Source organism: Excalfactoria chinensis, chromosome 5, assembly GCF_039878825.1.
Source record: "Excalfactoria chinensis isolate bCotChi1 chromosome 5, bCotChi1.hap2, whole genome shotgun sequence".
NCBI classification, from domain to species: Eukaryota; Metazoa; Chordata; class Aves; order Galliformes; family Phasianidae; genus Excalfactoria; species Excalfactoria chinensis.
Genome location: NC_092829.1, coordinates 52,630,116 through 52,654,645, shown reverse-complemented (window position 1 = coordinate 52,654,645; position 24,530 = coordinate 52,630,116). Strand labels below are relative to the sequence as shown.

The 24,530-nt window shown below is 38.8% G+C and overlaps 2 protein-coding genes across 9 annotated transcripts in view; one reads left to right on the top strand and one right to left on the bottom strand.

Annotated features, from left to right (window-relative positions):
- ELP4 (elongator acetyltransferase complex subunit 4) overlaps nt 1–20,737 on the bottom strand; it is a 118,896-nt gene extending 98,159 nt beyond the window's left edge. Inside the window, exons 1-3 of the mRNA XM_072339201.1 lie at nt 20,427–20,737; nt 16,441–16,476; nt 8,352–8,473 (exon numbers count right to left, since the gene is read on the bottom strand). Coding sequence (XP_072195302.1) covers nt 8,352–8,473; nt 16,441–16,476; nt 20,427–20,598 — 330 coding nt within the window. The 5' untranslated portion in view covers nt 20,599–20,737. The remainder of the gene's footprint in view (nt 1–8,351; nt 8,474–16,440; nt 16,477–20,426) is intronic.
- The window catches only part of IMMP1L (inner mitochondrial membrane peptidase subunit 1), a 46,619-nt gene continuing 42,696 nt past the window's right edge, over nt 20,608–24,530 (top strand). For 7 of the 8 annotated variants that reach the window (XR_011903883.1, XR_011903881.1, XR_011903884.1 and 4 more), the window contains exon 1: nt 20,608–20,743. The gene's annotated coding sequence lies outside the window, so the exon portion shown is untranslated. Of the gene's footprint in view, nt 20,744–21,026; nt 21,108–24,530 lie in introns of all 8 variants that reach the window. The other variant, XM_072339206.1, reaches the window with a different exon arrangement.

The window sequence follows — 24,530 nt, the reverse complement described above, 5'->3', positions numbered from 1 at the left end:
GCCTTGTTGAACGATGTATACTGGATGTGCCATGTTCTTTTGTCTCTATGCAAGAAACATGTTCATGTAATACACTGGGACTTAAAACATCACGGGGGTTACTTGGTGTCACAGCCGTAACATCTTTTATCCCAACACTTTAAAGAAGAATCATTCTTGCATGAGGTGGTTATGAACTTCATCGTCTCTTAGTAAGCTTCTTAAATATTCTAGCTGCAACCTGGAAAAAACAGTCTGCCTTTGGTATTTTGAAGACCAACCACTTCAGCTTTACTTTATGCATTAATTTGGTTAAACGCTTTCTGAGACTTTGAACTTAAGTGTGAACAGGAAATACATTTGAATCCCACTGATTTTCTAAGTATGTTGGTAATATATTTTAGGTAAAGATCCACAAGCAGAACTAGAAAAAAGTTGTTTCCTTCCAGACTTGCACTGTAGTTTCATCACTGTTACCTCAGCTTCTATTCAACATTTTTTCCATTATTTATGCTAACCTGTATGAAAGAGGAGCAAAATAGTGTTTGAATATATGTCTATGCTGATGAGAAGCCAGCATGCATACATTCATTGGCCTAGTAGAGGACTAAATAGAACATATAAATGGCTGCTAATATAGTTATTCCTGGGGATGAATGGATTCATGTTTCCCAGAACATGATTTTAAAAATAAATAAATTTCAAGTAGATTCTTACAGAGCTACATTTGGAAAGGGAGCAAGTTTAAAATCAGTTAGTAGGCCTGGGACTGAGAATTAGCAGAGCCCGCAGATAAACCTGCTCTATGGATAACTTTGAAAACACTGACATTAAAATGATCCAAATGCTTTGTCCTCTTTAATGAGTGACATTTGAAGACAACTGAGCCTGGGCTTTTCCTCAAAATATCTGAGTACAGAAGATTGCAAAGCAGGGCTTTAGTACATCTCTCTTTCTCCCCGATCATTTACAAATCACAAACATTAGTTGCCAGCAGTCTTATTAAATCATCATTTGTTTGAGAACTAGACTTCTCTACCATAAATAAAAAGCACTTAAAATTCTGCTGAGGTTATCAGAAAGATAACCCCATTTTGATACTTTCAGAATCCAAAAACGATTCAGAACGGTGTGCCTGTTTAGGATTAAATCAATCTATCTTAAAATGAAAATTGAAATTTTGGAAGAAAAGATTAAAACATATAAAAGTTACTTCTATTCTAAAATCTGGAACTAAAAGAGCTCATTATTAAAACAAAAGACAGAGAAAACGAGAGTTAATTTGTCAGCCTCTACTATCTCTGTTGAACCTATTTTGGCTTAAAAATATCTCAGCTCCCACATCGTATAGCTTTGAAAAGCTTTGGGACTGACAATTCTGTGCCATGAGTGTGTCAACTCCTGAGAACTGTTACATTCTCCCAGGCTAAAAAAGGCAAGTCTTTCATAAGGTATATATAAAAACAAACAAACAAACAAAAAACCAAAGCATGTAGCAGTGCATTAGTTAAAATGTATTAAAAATATATATGCAACGTTTCTTGGGGTCAAATGAAATACATTTGCAACGCGGCATGAAAATACAGAAGGGAGACAAGTGCTAAAGTTATTAAGTGCAGTGTGGTTGGGGCATCCATCTGTGTCTGGAGTGAGATGCTGTAGAATGGAAAAGCAAAAAAAAAAAAGCAAAAAAAAAAAAAAAAACAACAAAAAAAAAGAGGGAGAGAAGGAAGTTTTGGAAGTTTTTTTTTCCCCCAAAATTAATTTCTTCCTTTTAAGGCAAGGCAACAAACTGTTTACCTAAAAAGTGCTCATACAAAATGAGAATGCAACTACAATATTCTTCCCCGCAAAGCAGGCTGATGAGGGTTTTATTGCAAACATGAAGTAATTTATTTTGTTAATAAATCCTTTATATGCGTAATGAAATGATATACAACCTGCATCTGCTAGCAATCCAGGTCCTTCTGTGTTCACTGCCACATTACTTTGCTTGCCTTGTGTTGGCAGATGCACTAAGAAAAATCAGATTCTAACAGTTTGACCTCTCTCACTTCTTATGTTCTCTAGGGGATAATAAAATCCAAGATACAATCCCACAGCAGTTAATGAAGCTTAACCTCACACCCTCTTAATTACCAATGCATTACACCAACTATAGGCATCATACTCCACTCTAAGCTATTTTACATTGCTAAAGAAGTACTACTGTGCTATTATTTAGCAACATAATCCAAGCTGTATGTGAAATCCCTCTTATATAAAATCCTTTGATCCTTATGGGTTTTGATAACTGTATAATTAATAGCACTTAAGAATTTTAAACATTATCTATTTATGCAGCAATAAATATGTTGTTCACATGGTTTTATGCAGCTATCTCGCAATGTAATATTGTCACAGGTTTGGCTAAAGAAACATGGGAAATGAAAAACTGCAATTCACTGTTGATCTCTAATTGCAACGATATTTAAATAGTTTAAACTCACACGAATTTGAGGCTTTTTCATTATGTTAATTTTTAGTATTTAAAGGACACCAGATGGTAAGTAAGGAAGGGTAAATATTTTCTTTTCAATAACGTATTATATAAATGTCAGTTTAAAGGGCCTTACTCCCAGAAGGGAGGAGGATTCTATTTTGATTGTAAACACTTGTGAAGACAAGGTCTATTGTTAAAGAACACAAATGACTGGATGCAGTTTTTTTTTCCTTTGGAGGCCCTTGTACCACAATTTATTTCCATCTCCAGGTAAGGTCGTTAGTTGCATGGAATTTTTTCTTTGACATTCAAAAGTACCAGCCACGAAAAATGAGAATTGTGTGAAGCGAATAAAGGGAGGTAAAATTCCACTCTTTTACAGAATAAAAAAACTCAGTTAAGTGAGAGTACTCCAAGAGTTTTGTTTTGTTTTAAACCGAGTGAATATATTCTTTGCTTCACACACACAGAAGCTAACCCTCTGGCCATGCCATGTTACTCTTTGCTATTGTTTCCTCCTGCTCCGGCTCTATTTCACAACACTGAAAACCAGGAATGCATGAGAATATCAGATAATGTTTTCTTATTTATTTCATCATCATCTGAATCAGTTCATGCTTCCCTTTTTAAATAAAAATGCAACAAAAAGAAGAATGACAGACCAAGAAAACTAATGCAAAGATGCCAAATAAAATGAAAGCACCCTTACCCAAACTTCTGCAAATGCTACTGTAGTATATAATGCCCTGACCTGACCTGATTTCATACCAAACAACAGCAAACATTATTCATAAACAACTTCAGAGATAGCAAATTATTGCTTACAGTGCACAACTGAGAATATCACTTCTACAGATTTACCAAAAGATTTGTACAATAGTTATTTCCCAACATTGACAACCTGAAAATTTGCTTATTTTAAAACTACTGTGTTTGCAGTTATGATACATTTAATAGGCTAAGAAAGATCTCTGCTTAAAAACAAGCTTAGCATTTCAGTTGTAAGGTCATGAAAGAAAATATCCTAATAAGCGGCCAAGGATTGGCAGACAGGAAACGTGAAATTTTAGTCCAAACATCTGACAAAGATGAAGCTTTACAACTTCTGAGAGTTCTCAGTGTGGGCACCCTGTAACGGGATTTCATTCTTCTCAAACAGAAGTGATTTATTTTCCAGCATACCCTTTCACATCCACGTAAATTGTGTCAAGTTCAAAGTAGTTCTGTAACACTGAAAACTGGTCTAAAACTAATATAATTAAAATATTTGAGTTTAAGCATTTATTATTATTATTATTATTATTTTTTAAAGTAACCTGGAAATAACAAGTGTATATTTTGCTAAGTTCTTTCTACATTCATTTTTGCAGTGGGAAACGAATAAGTGTGCATTTCTTCAGGTCAAGTCAGTTTAACCAGGTTGCTGCAGACTGAATTCTTGCAGGCTTTTTCAAACAGCACGCACAAGCAAACTGTTGTATTTGAAGCATAATTTCACTTTTTTTTTGTTTTAGAAAACATTTGTTTTGGGATTTTTTTAAGTAAAATTATCCGCCAAGTCTTTTGACCTTGCTTTCTTTCTTTCAATAAACCATTATACTCCTCTACATGCACCTTGCAGCTTCCTAATCAAGTGACGCTGCATTTTTCTCTTTTCACTGTGGTTCCCTTATTGTACTTAAAAATACATTGATACCAGACATATAAAGACTGAATTGGAGATAAAGATCAAGGGGAGATGTAGGACTTGACTGGAGGTGGAATTCTGGAGAATGCATTTCATTTTAAGAAGGCTACCTGCCTAGCTGAGATAGGAAAAGCATCCTCCTTACAACTAGCACTCTCCTGGGCTATGTCCAAAGTAAGCTTTTTTGGATTATTAGTCTTGGAGGAAGTGTTCTTCAGCCTTTATTCTTGTATGTGAGCCTCTGTATGGGATATTGATAATCACAGGTAGAACCTCTGATTAATCAGCTGAGGCAAGTGTTGGGTCAGCTGTGGGAGCACAGGTGAGAGCAATTTAGCTGTGCTCCCGGAAGTGGTGGAGCTTGACTCCACCTCCTCTAGACCTCATTTAAGGTCTGACCACCACTAAGGCAGCATCTCTTGGAGATTGTTCCCTGGTGGAGATTGCCTCAGTATTTCCCAGTGAAGGCGTCCATATTGGTGAGTTTTTCCTTATTATTAACCTTTTGAATATCTGTTATCATCTTTGTTTAATTCTACCTTATGGTCTCCAAAAAGACAACCTTGAGAGTACAGCATTACCTTGTAATAACATTCCATCCTGAAAACAGAAATTCATGTTGTAAAGAATTTACTGCTGGTGCTGTAAGCGTGCAGAGTGTTTTTCAGATTTTCCACAGGACAAATACAGCTCTAGAAAGCAGTTCTGGATCTCAGGCTTCTAAGTGCCTGTGAGAATGGCCATAGAGACAACACCAGCCAGGGTCTTAGAGGAAACACATGTGGCTTCAAAGTAAGCTCATGCCTGTTTCCCAGCACGTATAATGACCAGCAAGTCTTTTTCTCAAGACAAACTCTACACAGGTTTCAAGGCAATAGCAACTTAACAAACAGTACTGCTCGTTAAAAATATGAATTAGTAACTGGGTAATATGATTTGTCCTCATGAAAACCTGTGATACTCAGCATCCAGGCCAAGGCTTAGATAACGTAATTATTCAGGAAAAATAGCAAAGAAATCCTCATAACAGCTGTTTAGGCAATTATAGAACTTTAATCTGAACCTGAAGTAGTAAAATTGAGAAAAATACAAATGTAGACACTGCAGGTGATAGATTTTTTTGGGGGTCTTTTTCAAACTTGCCTGGGATCACCGTATCTTGGCACTAATACAGAAAATGAGCAGTAAGAACCAAGCAGCTGTATTTTTATGACTTCCAGAAGTCAGTTTGGTACCAGTTTTATAGATCAGGTTTATGATCGATCAAAGAAGTGTACCACGCTATTTCTTATGTTACAGTCTATTTGATTGCCACTACTTATGCTCTTGTAGTAAAAAGTTATCCTTTGTTGAAGAATATAAATTGAACAGAAGCGCTCTTAGATGTTTAAAATACTTTCTAAAAACAGCATGTATATAGTTCTGTAGGTTTTACCAGCGGTGTATAATTTTTCAGCGTTACGTCTTAATGCCAATTTCCTGAAGGAGCTTTGACTACAAAAGGCATGAATATGTTTTCAAAGGATGATGGATAAATTGGTGGGTGGTAATATAATATATCTTAGGCAGCTGATCAGGGCTTTTTATCCTCTGCTTGTCTTTTAGTTATACACAATTTCAAGATAATTATGGTCTATAAGAATGTCTTTTCCCCTTCCTACTACCAGCAATATTTGTCTTGGTTATAGGTTCAAGAAACTTCCAATCACATCATAAAATTAGAATAGGGCAATTATGGCATCTCAGCAGAGAACTATAAATAGAGTGACCACACAATAAAGACTTAAGGCACATAAAGAATTGTCTTTATGCAAAATAGCTAGAATACTGTAGAATATACTGAATCCACGCTTCAATTTTATAAAATAAAAAACAAGCACAAATAGGTTGACATATATCAAATCAGTGTTGCTTTTCCAGCTTATAGTCCATTCAGGCACTGAAAATACATTAATTACTAACCTTGTTAAATAAAAATGCTATCTTATTCTCAAAAGTCAGATACATTGTTTCAAAAGCCTGACTTCATTTTTCTGCCAGGAGAGGGCTTGGAGAACCTGAAGGTCCTCTCATTTAAAGGTCAAGTAAAGCAGTCTGCTTTTATGACTTGGATGCCTAACTGTGGCCAGTGTTGGCCTCAGACCAACTTTGCCAGGTGATGTCTTTTAAGGTAGTATGTACTCACTTTTCATGAAGTATCTAAGCTTGCCAACTGTGAAAGCACATAATTTTCTAGTTTGATGCCTAGCATATTACAGGGTGACTTCACTGAAACAATTTCAAGACAGAAACACAAATCGGAGAAATCAACTCTATTGCACGTTGTCTGTTAAGTAAATGAAGTGTTGAATAGTCGGTAAGAGTAGAAAAGCATAGACAAGAGAACTGCTGGATATGTAAAAACAGAAGTGGAGGAAGAAAACAAGACAAAATTGTGTTCTTCAACTTTCTTGAAGTTACATTGTCCACCTCTTCAGAATTGCTTATAATAACATCACCACTGAGGAATGCAGTTATCGTTACCTAGTGGGTACCCCTAAAAGTAAGAAGGAAAGCATTCCAAAATCAGACAGTGGAGCTCAATGAATCACATCAGACTGACTGCCCAGAATTTCAAACTGGTACAAAGATGGGAGTATATAACGGTGCCTGTTAGCAGAATGAACAGGAATTATGAAAATTATGACAAGGTATAAACAGTTTACTCAAAGGTGAATAAAGAAGAAAGAAATCCACATCAGGTGGTTCATTTAAAGATATTTTAATACAACGCACTAAAAATATTAAGTTTGATCATTTAATTTTGATGAGAAAAAATAAATGCAATGACCACTGTGTGGTCAATCAGTCAGTGATTTTATTAATGCTTATTTAAGCACAAATGTGAGTAAAAATATGATATTTATTATGCAATTCATAATTCACAATAAAAATTCTAACCAATTTGTTTAGATTATACCATAAAGTAAATCAAACTTTTGTAGGCTGAAGATGGTTAGAAAAAAAGTGAAGGTTTTCCTAACTACAAGCATATCATTTCATTGAGAATACACATTTTCATGAATACTAGAGATAATGTTGAACAGATGAGGCACAATCTACGATCACTTGGTAGTGAAAATGAAAAGTAATCATCTTGACCAGATATAGTCTCTGAATACTCTTACAGAAAATGCCAGGCTACACTTGATACAGAAGTAATCAGCAAATTATATATTACTTGTGAAAGAAGCATTAGAAAAATATAAAATATTTAAGGAAATTTTCTAAGATTACCCCCCATACTTCTGTATTTTTTATAGTGTTGATGAGGACTGTTTCTTATAATGGAAAGTATCAGGGTTTGATTAGAAGCTCACTGAATTCTGAAAGGAACCTTTCTATACAACCTGATTCAAAGACAACCATATTTCCTGGTACAAAAAAGCCAGTCAGAATGAGAAGTCTGAATAAAGGAGGTTTTATTTTAAGATGTTTGTATGGGAAATTGTTAATCACAGCCTGAACCTCCGGTTAATCAGCTGAGGCAAGTGTAGGGTCAGCTGTGGGAACACAGGTGAGAATAATTTAGCTGTGCTCCTGGAAGGGGTGGTCACCTCCTCTAGACCTCATTTAAGGGCTGACCACCACTAAGGTAGCATTTCTTGGAGATTGCCTCAGCATTTCCCAGTGAAGGCATCTATATCGGTGAGTTTTTCCCTATACATAAACTTCTGAATATAAGTTACTGTTTTTGTATTATTCCACCTTACAGATATTAAATGCTATTCTTTTTTTATAGGAAACTGCAAAAAACAAACAAAAAAAACCTGTGCAAATTTTATGCTGCTTCTCTTCCTCTCCCATATATTTGAAGTTGCCCCATTACTTTGTGTGGTTAGATTGGCGGAAGCTGTGAACAGTTGGGTTCATTCAAGCTATTCAATTCAGCCAGTTTGTCTGTCTGCGTTTCTTCCAAAATCAAAATGAAGGACAAGCAGGCTTCTAGACTGATCCTCAGGAGGATCCTATTCCATATTTTTGCAGAGGCAGGTTAGCAAGTTAAATTTAATTCCTAAATCTGGCTTGCGTAAGTATTTCTGCACTTCCCAACATATTCTTATGCACTACCAACATTAATTCATTTGTTGTTATAAAAACTTCATGAGTTATTTAAAATCATCAATAAATTACAACTTTACTAGTTAATATCTGAGTCTTTACCTTTAAGATATGGGCAGGAGGATCCTGAGCAGAAGCAACAAACAAGTCATGTCCACAGACAACTCCCTCTGCGAGAAAATATTTGAACAGCAGACTGGAGTAAACACCGTATTTATCTTCCTCTGTGGAAACAAGAATGTTTGTAAATAAAAGATTCCAACCAAACAACCAGAACAAACAGCAAAATAAAAACACCCGCCTGTATTTTCATGATGTTATAAATAGCCTATGTAATGTAGATTTGAATGAATAATCCCTTTAGCTTCAAGATTACCAATGCTGTTGTTTGGGAGAAATATTTACAATAAAACTTCCTTTTCTTAAAAAAAAAAAGAAAAAAAGACATGAATTAAATCCAACTCTAAACCAATATTTTCAGATGGAGAAAAATGCATTATAACACAGTAGTTAAAAAAAAGAAGTTACAACTAACCAAGTATCTACATAGACCAAAGGGAACAGAACAAGTAGAATGCTGTTGATAGGACTGCAAGCAATAGATGGATCCATCTTATTGTAGGCTGAGGGTTTCAAGAACTCAGATTGTATTAATCTACCTTTGAGACTGTTAACTTGCTCACAGGCCAGATTTGCCTTCTAATTACTTCTACTAACACCTTTACATTAAAGAACATTTATCTTACTAAAAATAGTGAAAAAGATGAACGTATCAGTTCTGTGAAAAGTATACTAGTCACAAATTATTGGTGGTGTTGAAGTTTCACTAGGACTGATTTCCGTATGTACTACAGAATTACAAACTGCAATTTCTTTGGAAGTTTAGTACCCTTAATTAAATATTTCATACAGTTTAATCTAGTTGCATAAAAGCTCATTAACAGTGTTACTGCAGAACTGTTTTCCTAGTAACTTGGCTCCGTACATTGTGCCGTGAGAGAATGATGTAGATCCATTTATGAGACTAGATGGAGATAAAAGAGTGGTTTGAGCTAAAAACTGAAGCAAAGAGCTGCAGGGAGCAAAAAGTAGAGATGATGCTGACTAAGGATTTTAAGAACTATTAGCCTTATCTTTCAAATTTATTTAAATTGCACATCTTAAATTTCTTCAAGTGGAAAAAAAAATATATCTATCTAAAGTAATTTTCCTATGCACCTAGAGTCCAAGAACTGGAATGCTTCCCATCCCAGTAGACAGTGGCTATCTGTACAGCCATTTCTTCTTTAATTGCTTACTGCAGTATTATTGATGTTATGTACTGTATATTGTCTTCCATGTGCTAATCCCTCCATCTATGTAGCTCTCAGGTTTATAAGAGTCTTTGACTCTCAAACTAAGTGACAGGATGATATCTATTTAACTTAAAAAAGAAAAAAGTCTGACTACCTAGAAGAAGTCACCAAGCTCCCCATATAGTCACATCATTGCAGCAGATGTTAGTGGAGGCAACACTGTTAGACCTCCCTCCCTTGGAACAAAAGATGAAAATAAACATTTTTTTTTTTTTTTTCTGGTAGAATCATCAGCTTTAGCATTTACCACATCTTCCATGGATTGAAAATCTTGATTTGTTACTTTGTTTGCAGCTTAAAGTTCACCTTCATCATTTGAAGCATAGAAACACCAATTAGTATTGAATACAAACAAGATTTAACTCATATTTAATGGACAATAAGCCAGTTATCACATTTAGCTCAAGCTTCTTACGGTTTGGATGTGAGTGTGCAACTACACAAGGAGATTTTCTGGATCATTGTTTTTAATATTAATTATTTTTTAGTAAAAACATACTTAGTGCTGTGCCAAACATAAGACATTAAGTCCATAAACTTGGATAAATCTAAGAAATCACATTGTGCATTGCTGATGATGTAGCTCAACTAGCAGGAAATAAGGCTGGAATAGTTAAGAATAATTTTTCTCTTCAAATTTTCTTTGAAATGCTGAAAAGAGTGATAAGAATGAAGTGACAGGGAACAGGATATGAACTCTTTCACTGATTTATCCTTATAATTTATTCTGTTGAGTGATAGATTTATTTGGACTATAACAGGATTGAAGAGGGGTCTTACACTGACACAGCCTTCCAAATCACATAATGCAAATCAGTGAGGACTTTTCAATTTATCAAAAACATTTCCATTTGGTGTGTGAGAACATCACTTTAGCATTAGGTTTTCCTTTAGTCTTCTCACAGTGATTTTCATAACAGTAAACTTGAGAGAAAGCAGGAAAATAAACTACTGAGGAGTGATCTAAATATAAAACACCTTATGGTCTGCTACAGTACTCAAAGGATTAAATGTGTCTCAGAGAGCCTTTACAAACAGTGTATCTTGAATTGTTAAAGTCAATGCATCTGTAAGAATCCCTCAGTTCTTCAATTTGTCACATTGAGGATGGCTTTTTATTGATTCATTTCTAGGTCACTAAACTTTTGTGGTATTCAAAAGATCTAAAGTGCACCCATATGGGGCTTTTCTGATAGCATCCATTGTGCCCTGGCTTCAATAGTTACGTTACTATTCAAAACCATAGGGGTACAGCTTTCTTTTTATAAATAAACAAACAAATCAGTTAGCACAGGTATTTCAGAACCTCGCTGATTATTTTGCTGATAATTTTGGTGAAATATTTACAAGTGTTTCTGTTTGCTGGTAACTTTTGGACGTACTATTTGATGGCTAGGATACATTCTCAACAGTTACTTTTATTCTTCCAAAATTACACTGATGTCTAAAAGGACTCCTTCCATTCTATTCATGTCGAAACCAACACTTAAGTGTGTTTCGGTCAGCCAAGAAACTTAAGAAAAGCCAAACCTTTATTCTTAGCCTCCATACTAAAGAGCTGTTCCACCAACAGCCTTCATTGTGAAGTTCACTTTCTAGCTAATAAGGCGCATAGACAAATGAGACTCGTGCAGCTGCAGGCTCTTTTCTGGGCCCAGTCACCTCAAGTCACACAACAGTCCATAGCCTTCTCTGATTCTTTTTGAACAAAGAGTACTCTGCAGCTAAGTAGCAGGTGAGTAACTAGTGAAGCGTAAAACTATACAAGGAAAAGAGATTATTTACCTACGAGTTATGCATATTGTCTACAGGACAAAACCTCTTCTGATCGTACAGATAAGAACACAAATGAAGTAGTTTATTGTGACCATTATGTAGCGGCTTTTTTCCACAACAGCTTGCTTTCATGGCCAAAACAGACGTCAAGAAAAAGCAGTGCTGTCAGAACCAGCACAGTGAATTCCAGCATACAGCCACATTGAAAATAAAGGAGAAAGACCAACTCCTATTCATGGATCTTCTCACTCTTATGCTGTACAGGTTACTGAACATTTCAGAGACGTTCTCAACCCCTTTGTGCATGGACTGCCTTGTACTACACAGAGGGATCAGTGGGTTGTGGAATAAGATACAAAATTTTAAGGCATGGAGTTTAGCGAGAGCACAAGAAACAAAGAGAAAAGGTATGAGAGAGGAAATGCAACTAAAATCTCACATAATTATGGGAATTTATGTCTATATATGAGGCATTACTAACAAAAGTCTCCAGCCGTAAGCAATCCCCCTGCACCAGAAGTATTCCTGTTCCAAGGGTGGGATAGAGGAGAAGCACCAAAACTTGCACAGGAACAAAGAGCCTGGAACAAAATTGACTGTAAGAAAACACGGACCTATAAATCCTTCTTATAACGACCACTAAATGTCTGCATATTGAATGGCACGAAGGTTTTTGAAAAACCCCAGAGATCATTTGTACGTTAATTACTTAAGATGATGAGAGCTATAAAAGAAAAAAAATAAGACTGCAGCATTGTAACAGATAGTATTTTTTTTTTTTATTCTCTGCACAGAGTCAGACAGGTTGCCCTGGAGCTGCCAGAAGCCTGTCACAGCCTATCAGTATTGATCATCTTTTCCCCAGATAGTTGTCCGGTACAGTACTGTGACCTAAGGTGAGTCTTTGTGAAGCGATGAAACATTTCTCCAAATTGCTGCAGGTTATAAGACGTGATTATTTTAATCATCTGAAATTCCTTTTAAAAGATACTTTACTAATGTCCGCATTTACGAAGCTCGAGGGGATGTACTCTGTGTCACTTGCATTTAATTAGCACATGCCAAAAGTGAGTTGTCAAACATCCAAGTCATGATATTTGGCACTTGGCCATACTTCAGAAAGGTAAATTCTGGTAACTTGTATTTTGTATGATTATATTTAGCAAATCACTGTTTTGTATCTCTCTGGAGATTATCCTTTTCAATTTTAAGAAGATGATAAGTTCAGTTATACTGACAAGTGAGGAGAGCTCTTACCAGTGAGGCTGAATAGCACATCTAACAAAAATAAGAGTAGCTAATTAAAGTAGCTAAAAATGCTTCAAGGCCTAAACTGAACAGGTACAGACCTGCTTTTAACTAAACAACATTAACTTTTTCTAATTGACCTCAGCTACCAACAAAATCCCTCCCACTGATAATCTTTAAAACATTTAGCCATCAGTGACCTTGTCAAGGCTATACAGCATCTTAAAGGTATGAAGGAAGGGGGGGTCTTACAGAGTACCAAGGGCAGATCTATTTGAGCCCACAGTCCCTCACTATACAATATGTTTGTTATACAAACAAGGCTCATATTTATAAAAAGGAAATAACTTTGTTCTGAAAAGTCCTATGAGGCTGGCAACATGCAACAGGCCTAAGTACCTCGGGCAGTGGGAGGAAAGCAGTGTGTTTAATGAGCAGCCGTACTATTTGTTGTGGTATGAAAGGGGAGACTTTTTGAAAGCAAATCTTCTGGAGTGCTTAAAGGCAAGACAGCAAACAAGTGGTTGCACAGTCATATGAAACAACTTGATAGTGTTCAGATTCCATTTCACTCAGGAGTTGGGATGGCTGTTTTGCCACTTTTTATAAACCCTGGTACAGTAACACCTCCTGAAATTGAATTATTAGTTAAAAAACAAAACAGAGAAAACCCACCTCGCTATATAAAACAAATAATCAGGAAGTTTCTGGTTGCTCCACAATCTTGAGTAAGATAACCATGTACTCTCTAATTTTCTTATAAATAAAAGACTGTCAAGAGAACATACTATAGAATTAAGTCCAACTGGAAATCATGATGCTCGTTATTATGATTTAAATTTAAGAAAATTGAGCACTTATTCCAAACAATATTTTAGTCTTATCAAGTAACCTGTGCCATTACTATGTCTCCAGTTAACAACAGATAAAATAAATATTTTAATATCCTGAATCTACTATTATTTGGTTAAATTAACCAAGATAATGTGTCAAATAATGAAGATGAGCATTTAATTTGCAAAGGAAGCTAAGCTAAAAGTAATGCAATTTATTCTTGCCTTAGAGAATGTTGAAGGGAAGGAGAAGAATTTAACCTTTTAATAACACTCAGAGTACAACGCAGAAGGATCTTCCTAGGAGGTTTATCACTGACAGCTTCAATCCTGTATAATATTAAGCTTGCCTAGACTAATCTCATGACAGATTGTTTTTGTATATTGACAGGATATTCTAACAATGCAGCTACGATTCTACCTGCACCATCCTTAAAAATTAGCTTAAAAGTTTTTAGACTAATGAGTCATGAATAAATATAGTTCTCCCTTCAAGACTTTCGGGCTATAATTATATGTTTCAAAATAATAGATGGAAAGTTTTATTTGGGAAAAAAAAAATATAGTTTTCAAAGCTTAAAGAGAAATTCTCCTTTGTGTTTAAGTTTACCAGCAGATCACAAATACGCAGCCATGCACTCATAGGGAAAAAATTCAGGTAGGAATCCTATCATTTTCAAATCACCGTGTCTCATCATCTTTTTCATCAGAACAAAAATCCTCTTTGCTTTTGTTTCATTTAGAGCCATTTAGATGAAATCAAATGGATACCTAACTCCACACTCAAGAGTAGCCAAAAGCAGATATATGAGGCAATAACTGAACAAGGAAATGTGATGCTTCAACCAGGCACTTACTCAGCCTCCCACTGTGGTTCAAGGACTTCTTAAGCTGAACTTGGTGTCTATGCTCTTAGTAAGTTTTCTCTTCTATGCAGTTGCTTAACTTCCCACTGAGACTTTGTTTATTTTTTTAATGTTCACAACAAAACATGGTGAGGTATTTCACCACTTAATTGTGTACTGTGTGAAGAACCATCACCTTCTTGTGTTTGATTTTACAGCTAATAGGTCCATTTCATACCACCCAGTTCTTCTAGTGGCAGGAACAGTAAGTATTAGAATGGGAAAACAAAACAGAAAGTTTCATAATTTGTGATTTTGGAAAAATATGACAGGTTCCAAGTTCTTCCTCCTTTTATTGATAGTAAGACTGCAGCTCTTCTCAAACCATGTAAGAAAAGTAAGATCTTCACTGACAGCAGTAAGACATAAAATTTCGATCACTGCTCCTGAGTTCAGAGAAATGTGGATAATATTCCATGAGAAAAATAAACTCAATTGGTATTCCCTGTGCCAAGAAAGACCAAACACTCTCTCTTCTGCAAGGCTTGATGGGACTTTGAGCAACCTGGTCTAGTGGACACTGTCCTTCCCTGTAGCAGGGCAGCTGGAACTAGATGGTTTTAAAGGTCCATTCCAACCCAAACCATTATATGAGTCTAGTTCTGACTTTGTAGTCCTTTTCCCCTTTATGCTAGCTCAGGTACTCATCATCATTAGTTAGCCAGCTCAGGTCACTAAGCCAAGAGAAAAGTCTCTGCTTTTCTGCAGCTGGGTTGGTTTTCTTCCACCTTAAGAGAGCTGAATCAGCTCAGCAAGAACTGAAAAGCACTAGTGTTATACCAGGGAACAACAAGACGGCATGGTCAAGAATAGGGAAAGGAATTTGGACAACTTCTTTTGGCAACAGTAAAACTGCTGTACTGTATGGGAAACTGTTAATCACAGCCTGAACCTCTGATTAACCATCTGAGGCAAGTGTTAGGTCAGCTGTGGGAGCACAGGTGAAGGTAATTTAGCTGTGCTCCTGGAAGGGGTGGTTTGACTCCACCTCTCCTAGATGTCTTTTAAGGGCTGACTGTCACTAAGGTAGTATCTCTTCCTGGTGATTGCACTTTTGTGGCAAGCCTCAACGTTTTCCATCTGGACTGAAGGCCTCAGAATTGGTGAGTTTTTTCTATAGATAACCTTTGGCTATCTATTTACCACTGTTCTTGTACTATTCCAACTGTACATTACTATTCTTGCATTATTCCATTGTATGTGTACTAATTCAGTGTTTTCAAAATTTAAACAGCCTACAATGATAGATAAAATGTAAAAGTAAGAATTAAACTTAATGTAACAAGCCATAATTAGAGAAATAACCTTGTTCACTGGGAAAATGAGAATGCAGTTCACCTTCTAGTGGAGGGCCACATAAGCCTTACACAGTTAACTTCTCAGCAAAAGCAGATTAAACATAAAGCCTCACATATGATGAAGAGCATCATTTCTATGTAGGTTATGTGCTTCTGGAAGCAAGTCCCAGTCAGACGTTATCTTTCCCTCTCAACCTTTAACTGATTTTCAACCTAAACAGAAAGGAAACCTGGGCATCTCAGGTACAATGGGGACATGCAGCAGTCCGCAGACATAGGTTTCAAGAAATTTTCCTTTTCAGACTGTTTATTCACCTCAGTTTGTTTTATTCACATTCTGATAGAAAGCAGGCTCCCACCAGCTTTCTCTTAGCCAATTCTGGCAACCAAATGATTAAAAGATTCTGTTTTTCCCACCTTTCTTAACAAGCCAATATAAAAAGAAAATCCCTTTGTGATGATAAGTCTTGAATCATTTAGAAAACCTTGGATCTTTTCAAACATGTCCAAGGAAGTTCAGGAATTTTCTAACCATGCTGCTTTCAAACAGATTTCTGCAGCATCCCCCATGGGAGCTCAGACCTGGCTGAAAGCTGGGTTTTGAGCCACCTGCAGTCATTCCTGGAATAGAGAAAAGTTCGTTCTGAAGGCTACCCAAAACACCTATTCTTAAATTCTCAGCTTAATGAGCGTTAAAAAGACAGGTTATTTAACATATGAAAATGACCAAAATGAATCAGAATATGGCTTTATGTATTCGTATATTCTATACTAACCGATAAGAAGAAGGGTTCCAACAGCTAAGCCTCCACCTGGAAAGAAAACAAAATGAAGAATAAAGTAAGACTACATTTTAATACTATGTTAGAGAACAATTTAGTTTTCTTAGTTTATAAGTCAAAGAAAGGTGATAACGGGGAATTTAAAAATATAAAAGTGAACAACATTTTAATTACCTTTGCAATACTTCCTACAATTCTCTATTATGAAATAATTATACATTACATGTAATTATATATTACACATTACAATTACTTTCACAATATACTGTATTATCATCTTAGTCGTATAAAGATCCTGCACAGCTCTGCACAACTATACTCAAGTACCACAATAATGATTTATGCTCAGCCAGTGGATGACTCAAGTAACAAAATACTCTCCATATGAAACCCATATTAATCACTACCAGGTAATATTGTTTTGCACCCTGAACCACATCTGCATTGAGGCCTACTGAGATGCTCACAACTTCTCACTTAAGTCGTCCAGGCAAAATCCTGACTCCACTAGTATTTATCACACTACAGCCAGCAGACCTAGCAATAAGGCAGGGAGGGTTCCACCCATTAAGAGCTGGGCCGATGCTTCATTAACACTGCAACACAAACCTGAGCAGCACACAATTAACATCTCTTTTAGAATGCCTTGGACACAGCAACCACTCCGTGAATGCAGCTGATTGAAATGTTTGTTTCAAAGTAAATTTTGACCAATTTACGATGGGAGCTACTATGTTTTTTCTTGTTGCTTAGATAATTGCAATCAATGCTCTTGTTCCAATCGCAGATGACTGAGTGAATAAGGAACAGAAATGAATACATTCACTGTGTTTTGATACAAGGTTTCTTATCCCATCAATCTCAATAGAAAAAAAAAACTATCTATGAATTCTTGCTCTTACTTTTATTTGCTTCTCAAAAAGAACACAGGTACAATTAAGTAACAGTGGTTCAAATGGCTGTCTCGAGGGAATTTTAATAAGGGGAAAGATGAACTCATATTTTGCTTTATCTGAAAAGTAAACAATTTTACATTCTGAATCCCAAGAGAGAATATAGTGAAATAACTTGAAGACAGACTACAAATATTTTACCTAAGAAGCATTGGGATGGTCATACATAACCAGTCAATCACAGTGCTTTATTTGAAGGGAACTGCACTATGACGTCTTAATTACTTCCTGCTTTGCAAGCAAGATAAGAGCGAACTGAATCACATCAGCGTACCAACCAACGCTTGCCATATAAGAAGTCAATTCTGGACTCTGAAGATGGACCCTTGTGAACAAGGTAATTCAGTCTATCAATTCAAGTGCTCATTAAGCTTCATTTGAAATTGATTTCCAGTAGGGATTGGATGGATTTCTTTGCCTTTAGCTCTGCTGGCAGGACTACAAATATCTGGAGCACCTCTGAAGTTGATCTACACCCACGAGAAAGAGTAAAGCAAATTTCTCTCGCAAAGACCAAACAGTTGCCAAAGGACTAACTATAGCAGCCTTTGTTTTGATCAAGAGCCAATGGATTCTGCATTCATCACTGATTTACGGGAACTAATTGCTCACTCCTTAATGCCACTAAGTGACTACGCTTCTATGAAGACTCTTATAAAAGCCATCAGATGACTTAGAATGCAGTACAATTATACAGAATATCACACCAGAAGGATTTCCCATGTCATGATGCTACAGCGGCACATCGCAGTGCAAACATTCAGTGAACTTAAAATTTCATAGTTGGATCTTGGTGCGTCACGAGTAATTTAAACCAAGATCATAGAATCATGGCATGGCTTGGGTTTGAAGGAACCTTGAAGCCCATCCAGTTCAAATCACTTGCTATGGGCTGGGTGCCCCCCACCAGCTTAAGCTGCCAAGGGCCCACACAGCCTGGCCTTGAATGCCTCTAGGGATGGAGCATCCACAGCCTCTGTGGACAAGCCGTGCCTCATCGCCTTCATGGTGAAGAATTTTTCTTAACACCTATGTAAAAATTCTTCAGTAGTTCTGTAAACTCATTAAGTACATAAACATTTCTTAGATACCTAAACCAAACACGTGAGTATGAAAATGAAGTTCCCATGCTCTAATTCACCGATTTTTACGAACCTGAAAGTTCTACTATAACAGGAAAGGAAAAAATTCCCAAATCAGTAGCCATGCAGATGGTTGATAGGAAGTATGCTTTCAATATGCACTGCTTTCAGTTCTTCAGGGAGACAGAACACATGCAGTGCTACCAACAGCTGTTTAAAACTAGTACAGTCTATAAAGCACGTGGAAAGAAACAGCTCAAAACTATGAGATCTTACCAGACCACAGAGAAAAGATGATCAAAATAGCCATAAGCAAAGTTATTACCTCATGGCAATAATGTCTTAAAGTCCTGGTTATCTATAGCTCTGTTGTAGGCATCACAGAAGTAGCGTCCCTGCTGTTTTAAAATACTTTGTACAAGACAGACTGTCAGACAATACGCCAATGCAAAGTTCTGGCAAGCTGTCTTTGCAACCCATCGCTTGTGGTGTCTCCCAGAAGCCAGAGCAATGACACAAGTGCGTACACCCTGGATGCAAAAGGCAAACTCAGGGTAGAAGACCGTATGTAGTATGACATAAAACTCTTGCAGTTACTATGGTTACACGTTTGTATTTTAGGAAGCAATAATACTAAATCAGACAAAAACAAAAACAGGGCAGGAAAACGTAGCAGGAACATACAGGAAATACTCAGAACAGTTACAGTCTTCAAGCACACCAAGGAAATTGCTGTGAACTTGTAATTCTTTCTATGTGTTATTTTAACTTTTCTTTGCTGGTATTCTAAAAAATGTCCATTCCTAGGACTTAAGAACATTCTTGATGTTCAAATTCAAAACCTGTTAGGTTGGGAAATGACTGAATATCTGCAAGAGAATGAAGAGGTATTTGAGAAGGGATACTGGGTTTGCTGGAAAATGTTACTCCAGTGTCCATAAGAAAGCATTAGAAAGTGCTCTGAGACTTTGGGGCCTGTTATTGAAGAGAGCTGTCCACTGCTTCCTACCTATGCCATGAAACAGCTAATAACAACATGAAACAGGAACAACTGAAATAGCATACATCTTAGAATCATAGAATGGCTTGGGTTGGAAGAGACCTCAAAGATCATTTAGTTCTATTGCCCCTGATGCAGGGAGGGGTGCCAGTTGCCAGATCAAGCGCTTGCTCAGGCAGCCTAGGGTCCCATCCAGCCAGGCCTTGAATACCTCTGGGTATGGGGCTTGCACAGCTTCTCTGGGCAGCCTGTACCAGCATGGTTATGTGACCAAAGGGTGTCACACACACACACTGAATGAAATAGATGTCTCTTAAAGAGGATGAGCTTACTCTGCAAATATACCACTACTTGAAGGAAATGCAGGTGTTTTCTGCAGAATGTAAACCAATAAACATATAGAAGCAAACACAAGCATGCTTGTCCTTAGGATACCTGTGTTGCAGTGTCTTTTTTTTACAGAACGATGATTGTATGCATCACTACTCATACAGATGGTCCTTAGAAAGGAAACACATTGCCATTTCCATGCATTCGTTCAGGTATAAAGAGCAAAGCTGCCGCCAGGCCTCCCCCAGCCATCCCCACCAGGTGCCACATCCCCACGGCTCTGGAAGCCCTGCAGGGACAGTCACCCACCCGGCCCGGGCAGCCTGTTCCTATGTGTGCTCACTCTTTCTGAGAAGTTCTTCCCCGTACCCAACCTGAAATCAGCTCCCAGCTCAATGAAGCGCTGCTGGTCTGTGCCCCAGCCCGCGGCACCACGCTCTCGACCTCCGTTCCGAACCAGAGCTTCCGCCCCGAGCCGGCAGCCTAACAGGACAGGCCGGCCTCGCGCTCCCCTCGCCCCGATCCCCACACCGCCCGGCCCGGGGGCTGCGGGCAGGGCCCTCCCCGGCCGCGGGAGCCCACAAGGCCGGCGGCGCCGGGTCCCGCTCCACCAACCTAGCACACAGTCCAGGGAGGGGACCCCGCAGGAGAGCAGCAGCTGCCCGTGGCGGAGGGCGGGCCGAGTGCCGGGCACGGCGGCCAGGCGGCTGCCGCCTGAGCGCCGGAAGCTGGTGCCGGTGGTGGCGGCCCCTCCACCCCGCGCCGCCCCGCCGCCCGCCGCCATCATCTCGGCTCGCCGGCGCCTGACAGGAGGCGGGAACCGCCGGGCCTCTCCGCCCGTCGGCCGCGGGCAGCGCGATGCCCAATGGGAGCCTGCCTTGTTGGCACGTGGCGAGCGGCAGTGTCGGGGCAGGCCCGGCAGCGGGACGTAGGTGAGTGCGGCGGGAGTAGCGGGCTGGGCTTGGCGGGGCCGGCATTCGCGGAGTCGGCATTGAGGGAGGGAGAGCGGGCGGGGGTGCTCATCGTTCCGCCCGGCCGTACTCGGTCGCCTTGGGCGACGGTGGGGTCCGGAGCGCGGTGCGGCCTGACCTGTGTGTGTGTGTGAGCGGGTGGAACCCCGCCAGAGTGTAACGTTCCCTTCGCTGTTTTGCGCAAAGAAATTAAAGTGGTTTTTTTTTTTTTTTTTTTTTTTTTTTTTTGTGTGTCGATGAGAAGCTGCTTTATGGTTATTCTGTCAGCCCGCAGTCCGTGTTGTGTTGCTGGGAATGAGCCTGTGGAAGTGGCCGTGTGACAGCGGTGGGTCTTGTGGATGTTTGTATTTGCTGCCAAGTGGGGAGAGATGGGATAGTGAACAGTTTCCAACTTCGCCCAGCACAAATGGCAAGAAGCAAATGCAGCTGTTAAACGTTGTCCTGTACGGTGACCTGTCTTTTGTGCAAACCTGGAACGGTGTTCCCACCTCTTTCCTTCACCCTACTCAGAGCAATACATTTCCTTTTGCTGCTTCAATGGTACACAACGTTTCTTCACCTACTTTCAAATAAAGTGTATTAATACAGGTAGTATTAAGTTTCAGAGCAGGTATGAATGTACCTGCGGTGTGGGACCCGGGACCCTCTCCTCTTCGGTCTGTACCTGCGGTGTGGAACCCTCTCTTCTTCGGTCTCTTTCTGTTACTGGTAATTGTTCTGCTCCTTTGTTTTTCTTATTTCCCTACAGGGCAATTAAAAAATAGAGGCTAAATAATTGTCAGGTTGAGAACCTGAGCTCTGCAGGCACCTTGCAACTGGCAGTGCAATGTGCTATCATTCTACCGTGTGTAGAATTTCTTGCATTAGATGCATTTAACTTTAGCCAAAGATACTGAAAATCTAAAAGTGAAAGTCTTGTTTCCTTCTGTTTCTCTACTTCCACTGATCGAGTCCAGTACACTTTAGTGCTTGTCAGATCCTTTCCAGAGCTGACTGAGCTCATTCAACTGCTTTGGAGCCTTTGTAAGTCAACTTTGTGTTATCCTGTTGAGTATATGCAGTAGGAAAAAGGTATTAACACAGAGTGGGGAGAGGGGCATCGAACCTTCCTTTTGTGCTACCTATGAACTGTTGATTCAGCTCCCACTGTGGAGATAAGTTATTTCAGAATTTTATGGATTTTAACATCAAGGGATGAATTTTGTGAGCTAATATCCTCTCAGACATAGAGGAAAAAGTCTTAATGTTGTTCCTTGCGCTAGGAGAGACTGTTTCAGGTTTTACTCCAAAACTGCAGAGGAGTAGGAATAATTCTCTGATATAAGAACCGAGTTTCAGAAATAATTGCAGTAGTTCTGTCTGTGCTGTTGGCTTCTTCTCTGTCACGTTTTAATGTAATGGATACAGTCTTACTGTTTGAGAGAGCAGGTAGAAAGAATCTGTCTTTGAAGGGTTCTATCATAAAAAACTGAGTATTTAATACAGTGAAGCTCTACAAATGAAAACATGCTTATGGAGACACCACTTACAACATCTTTGAGTAGAGAAGGAAGTGATTATGTGGACTCGTCTTAATTTTTAAGTCAGCGGTGCTTTGTTTTCAGGAGTAATGCTAACTTGTTTGCTCTCCTTGAACTACACTGAAAGTTTGCTTATGGTCACACATCCCCTTCCCAGGAGATGAATTTCAACCCATTGGGAAGGATCCCACTAGGATCAGGAAGAAACGTTGTGTGAAGGAACTTGTCCTTAGGTATACTGGGTATCCAAGTGGGTAGATGAGTTCTGTTATTCCTGCAGTATGGATGCAGTTGAGATGCAGAGAAGCAAAGAACATGGAGATGATTGCAGATGGTCCAAACTATCTCCTCAGGGTGATGAACTAAGTGATGGTTGTGCACTGATTTCATACTCAGCTCTCTGTGATAGACTTTGAAACTTAATTAAGATCTCAGTGTGTCCTAAACCACAGAGTAATCAACTTCTTATATAATACTGTGGGCCTTAGCAAAATGTTGATGCTAGTTTAAACTGCATGTCCTAGCTCTCTTTTCCTTGTAAACTTACTGATCCAATTCAGCCTATGCCAAATGCAGATTTTAAGTTGAGTTTGAGGGACTTTGAGTGGATTCCCTCAGGAAAACAATTGTTTCCTGAACACTTGTTGGGAATTGTCTGGGATAGAATCCCACTGAACTGTATCTCGATGGCCATTCTGACTCATAATCTTATTAGCTTTTGCTGCTGTATGGCAAAGCAGCTTCCCTCCCAGCCCTGGAATGCACCACTTTAGGCTTGGATCCCGCATTATCACCACCAAACCAGATTAGCTCTCAGTCAGCTGACTGTGGAGGGCAGCAGTCATGTGACCCCACACCCCGCAGGGTCCCGCTGTGGGCTGAAACAAGGTAGTTTGCTTCTGGGATGTTCTTAAGTACCTAACAGCATGGGTCGTGGATTACAGCTGCAAAGAAGATGGCTTCATTTTCCTGATCTTTGAACTGGTTAGAATGGGAGAAGTTTGAAAGTGCAGGCTCTTCAGGCCCTGAGCCAACAACTGGAAAGAATGTTTAATCCTGGAAGTTGTGACACTGAAAGGCTGGGCTTTTCTCAAGAGTGAAAAAAGCTTAGAAACAACTTATCTAATTGTTCCATGGAAAGTGTGAGGATTAGCTGGGAGAGTTTGAGACATACTAATTGTGTGGATATTATAATATGATGTGGTTTTCTTCAGAAAAAACACCCAAATGTTACCTAAATGCTGCCGTGTGGGTTTGTTTATACTGAACAACTGTGATAAGAGTCTGAACCTGTGTCAGAGGGGGGACGTCTTTTAAACTGGAAGTACATACATTAGGGCACGTGAGTTGTAGTGGTACATTTGGTGCTATGCTGAGCGGTGGAGATGATGGCTTGGTAAATCCAGGTCGTAAAAAGGTTGCTACTGAGATGACCACCGTAATGTCAATTCACATCTTACCTGAAAGTAATGCTGAGTTGCTATAGCATGTCTTCCTAATGCTGGTATTGTATTTAAGGTTTAAGAACTGGTGTATTTTGAGTGCTGTTTTCTGCCAGGTTTCATCTTCAAGAGCTTTATTCCAAATAATTGTGTTGTTTCTATTAATACTCTGCAGTACCAGCAGGTATTGGAATACGGGCAAAGTTTAGTCCACACCTATATGGAGGGATTCCATCGAATGTGATCTTTTCTGGTTTAGCTTTATTTCTCCCCTCTCTCCTGCAATGCTGCAAAACCCAAATCCTGCAGAGTGCTTTGGCAAAGCTTGGGGTCTGCCCCAATTCTGTTCTGAATTCCTTATTCCAGACCTAACGGTGCTCTTCCAACAGCTATTTCTGCAGTACTTTCTGGGTTTAAAAGCATACAAAATCTGGATCATAAGTCTTAATAGTTGTGTGACGAAGAAGGAATATGGCCTCTGGGTTTTGCTGAGAGTGAGATGAGTCAGAATTTGGTGGACTTCCCTTTAGATTCACAGTGTTGTGACTATCTGCGATGTGTGGTGAACCAACATGTTGCTGTAAAATGGGATTCTCTCGAGTTGGGTGACTCTGCTGTGAGCAGAGATAGAAGTTGTGCTTGGTTTTCAACAGAGAGATGCCTGTCTGTCACAGTGCAGCCCAGTACAGCCTAGTCCTGTGACAAAGGGGGCAAAGGGAGCCTTCAGGTTGTTTAGAGTAGTAAATAATTGTGCCATGAAGAACAAGGTGAAGGAAATAGGTGTTT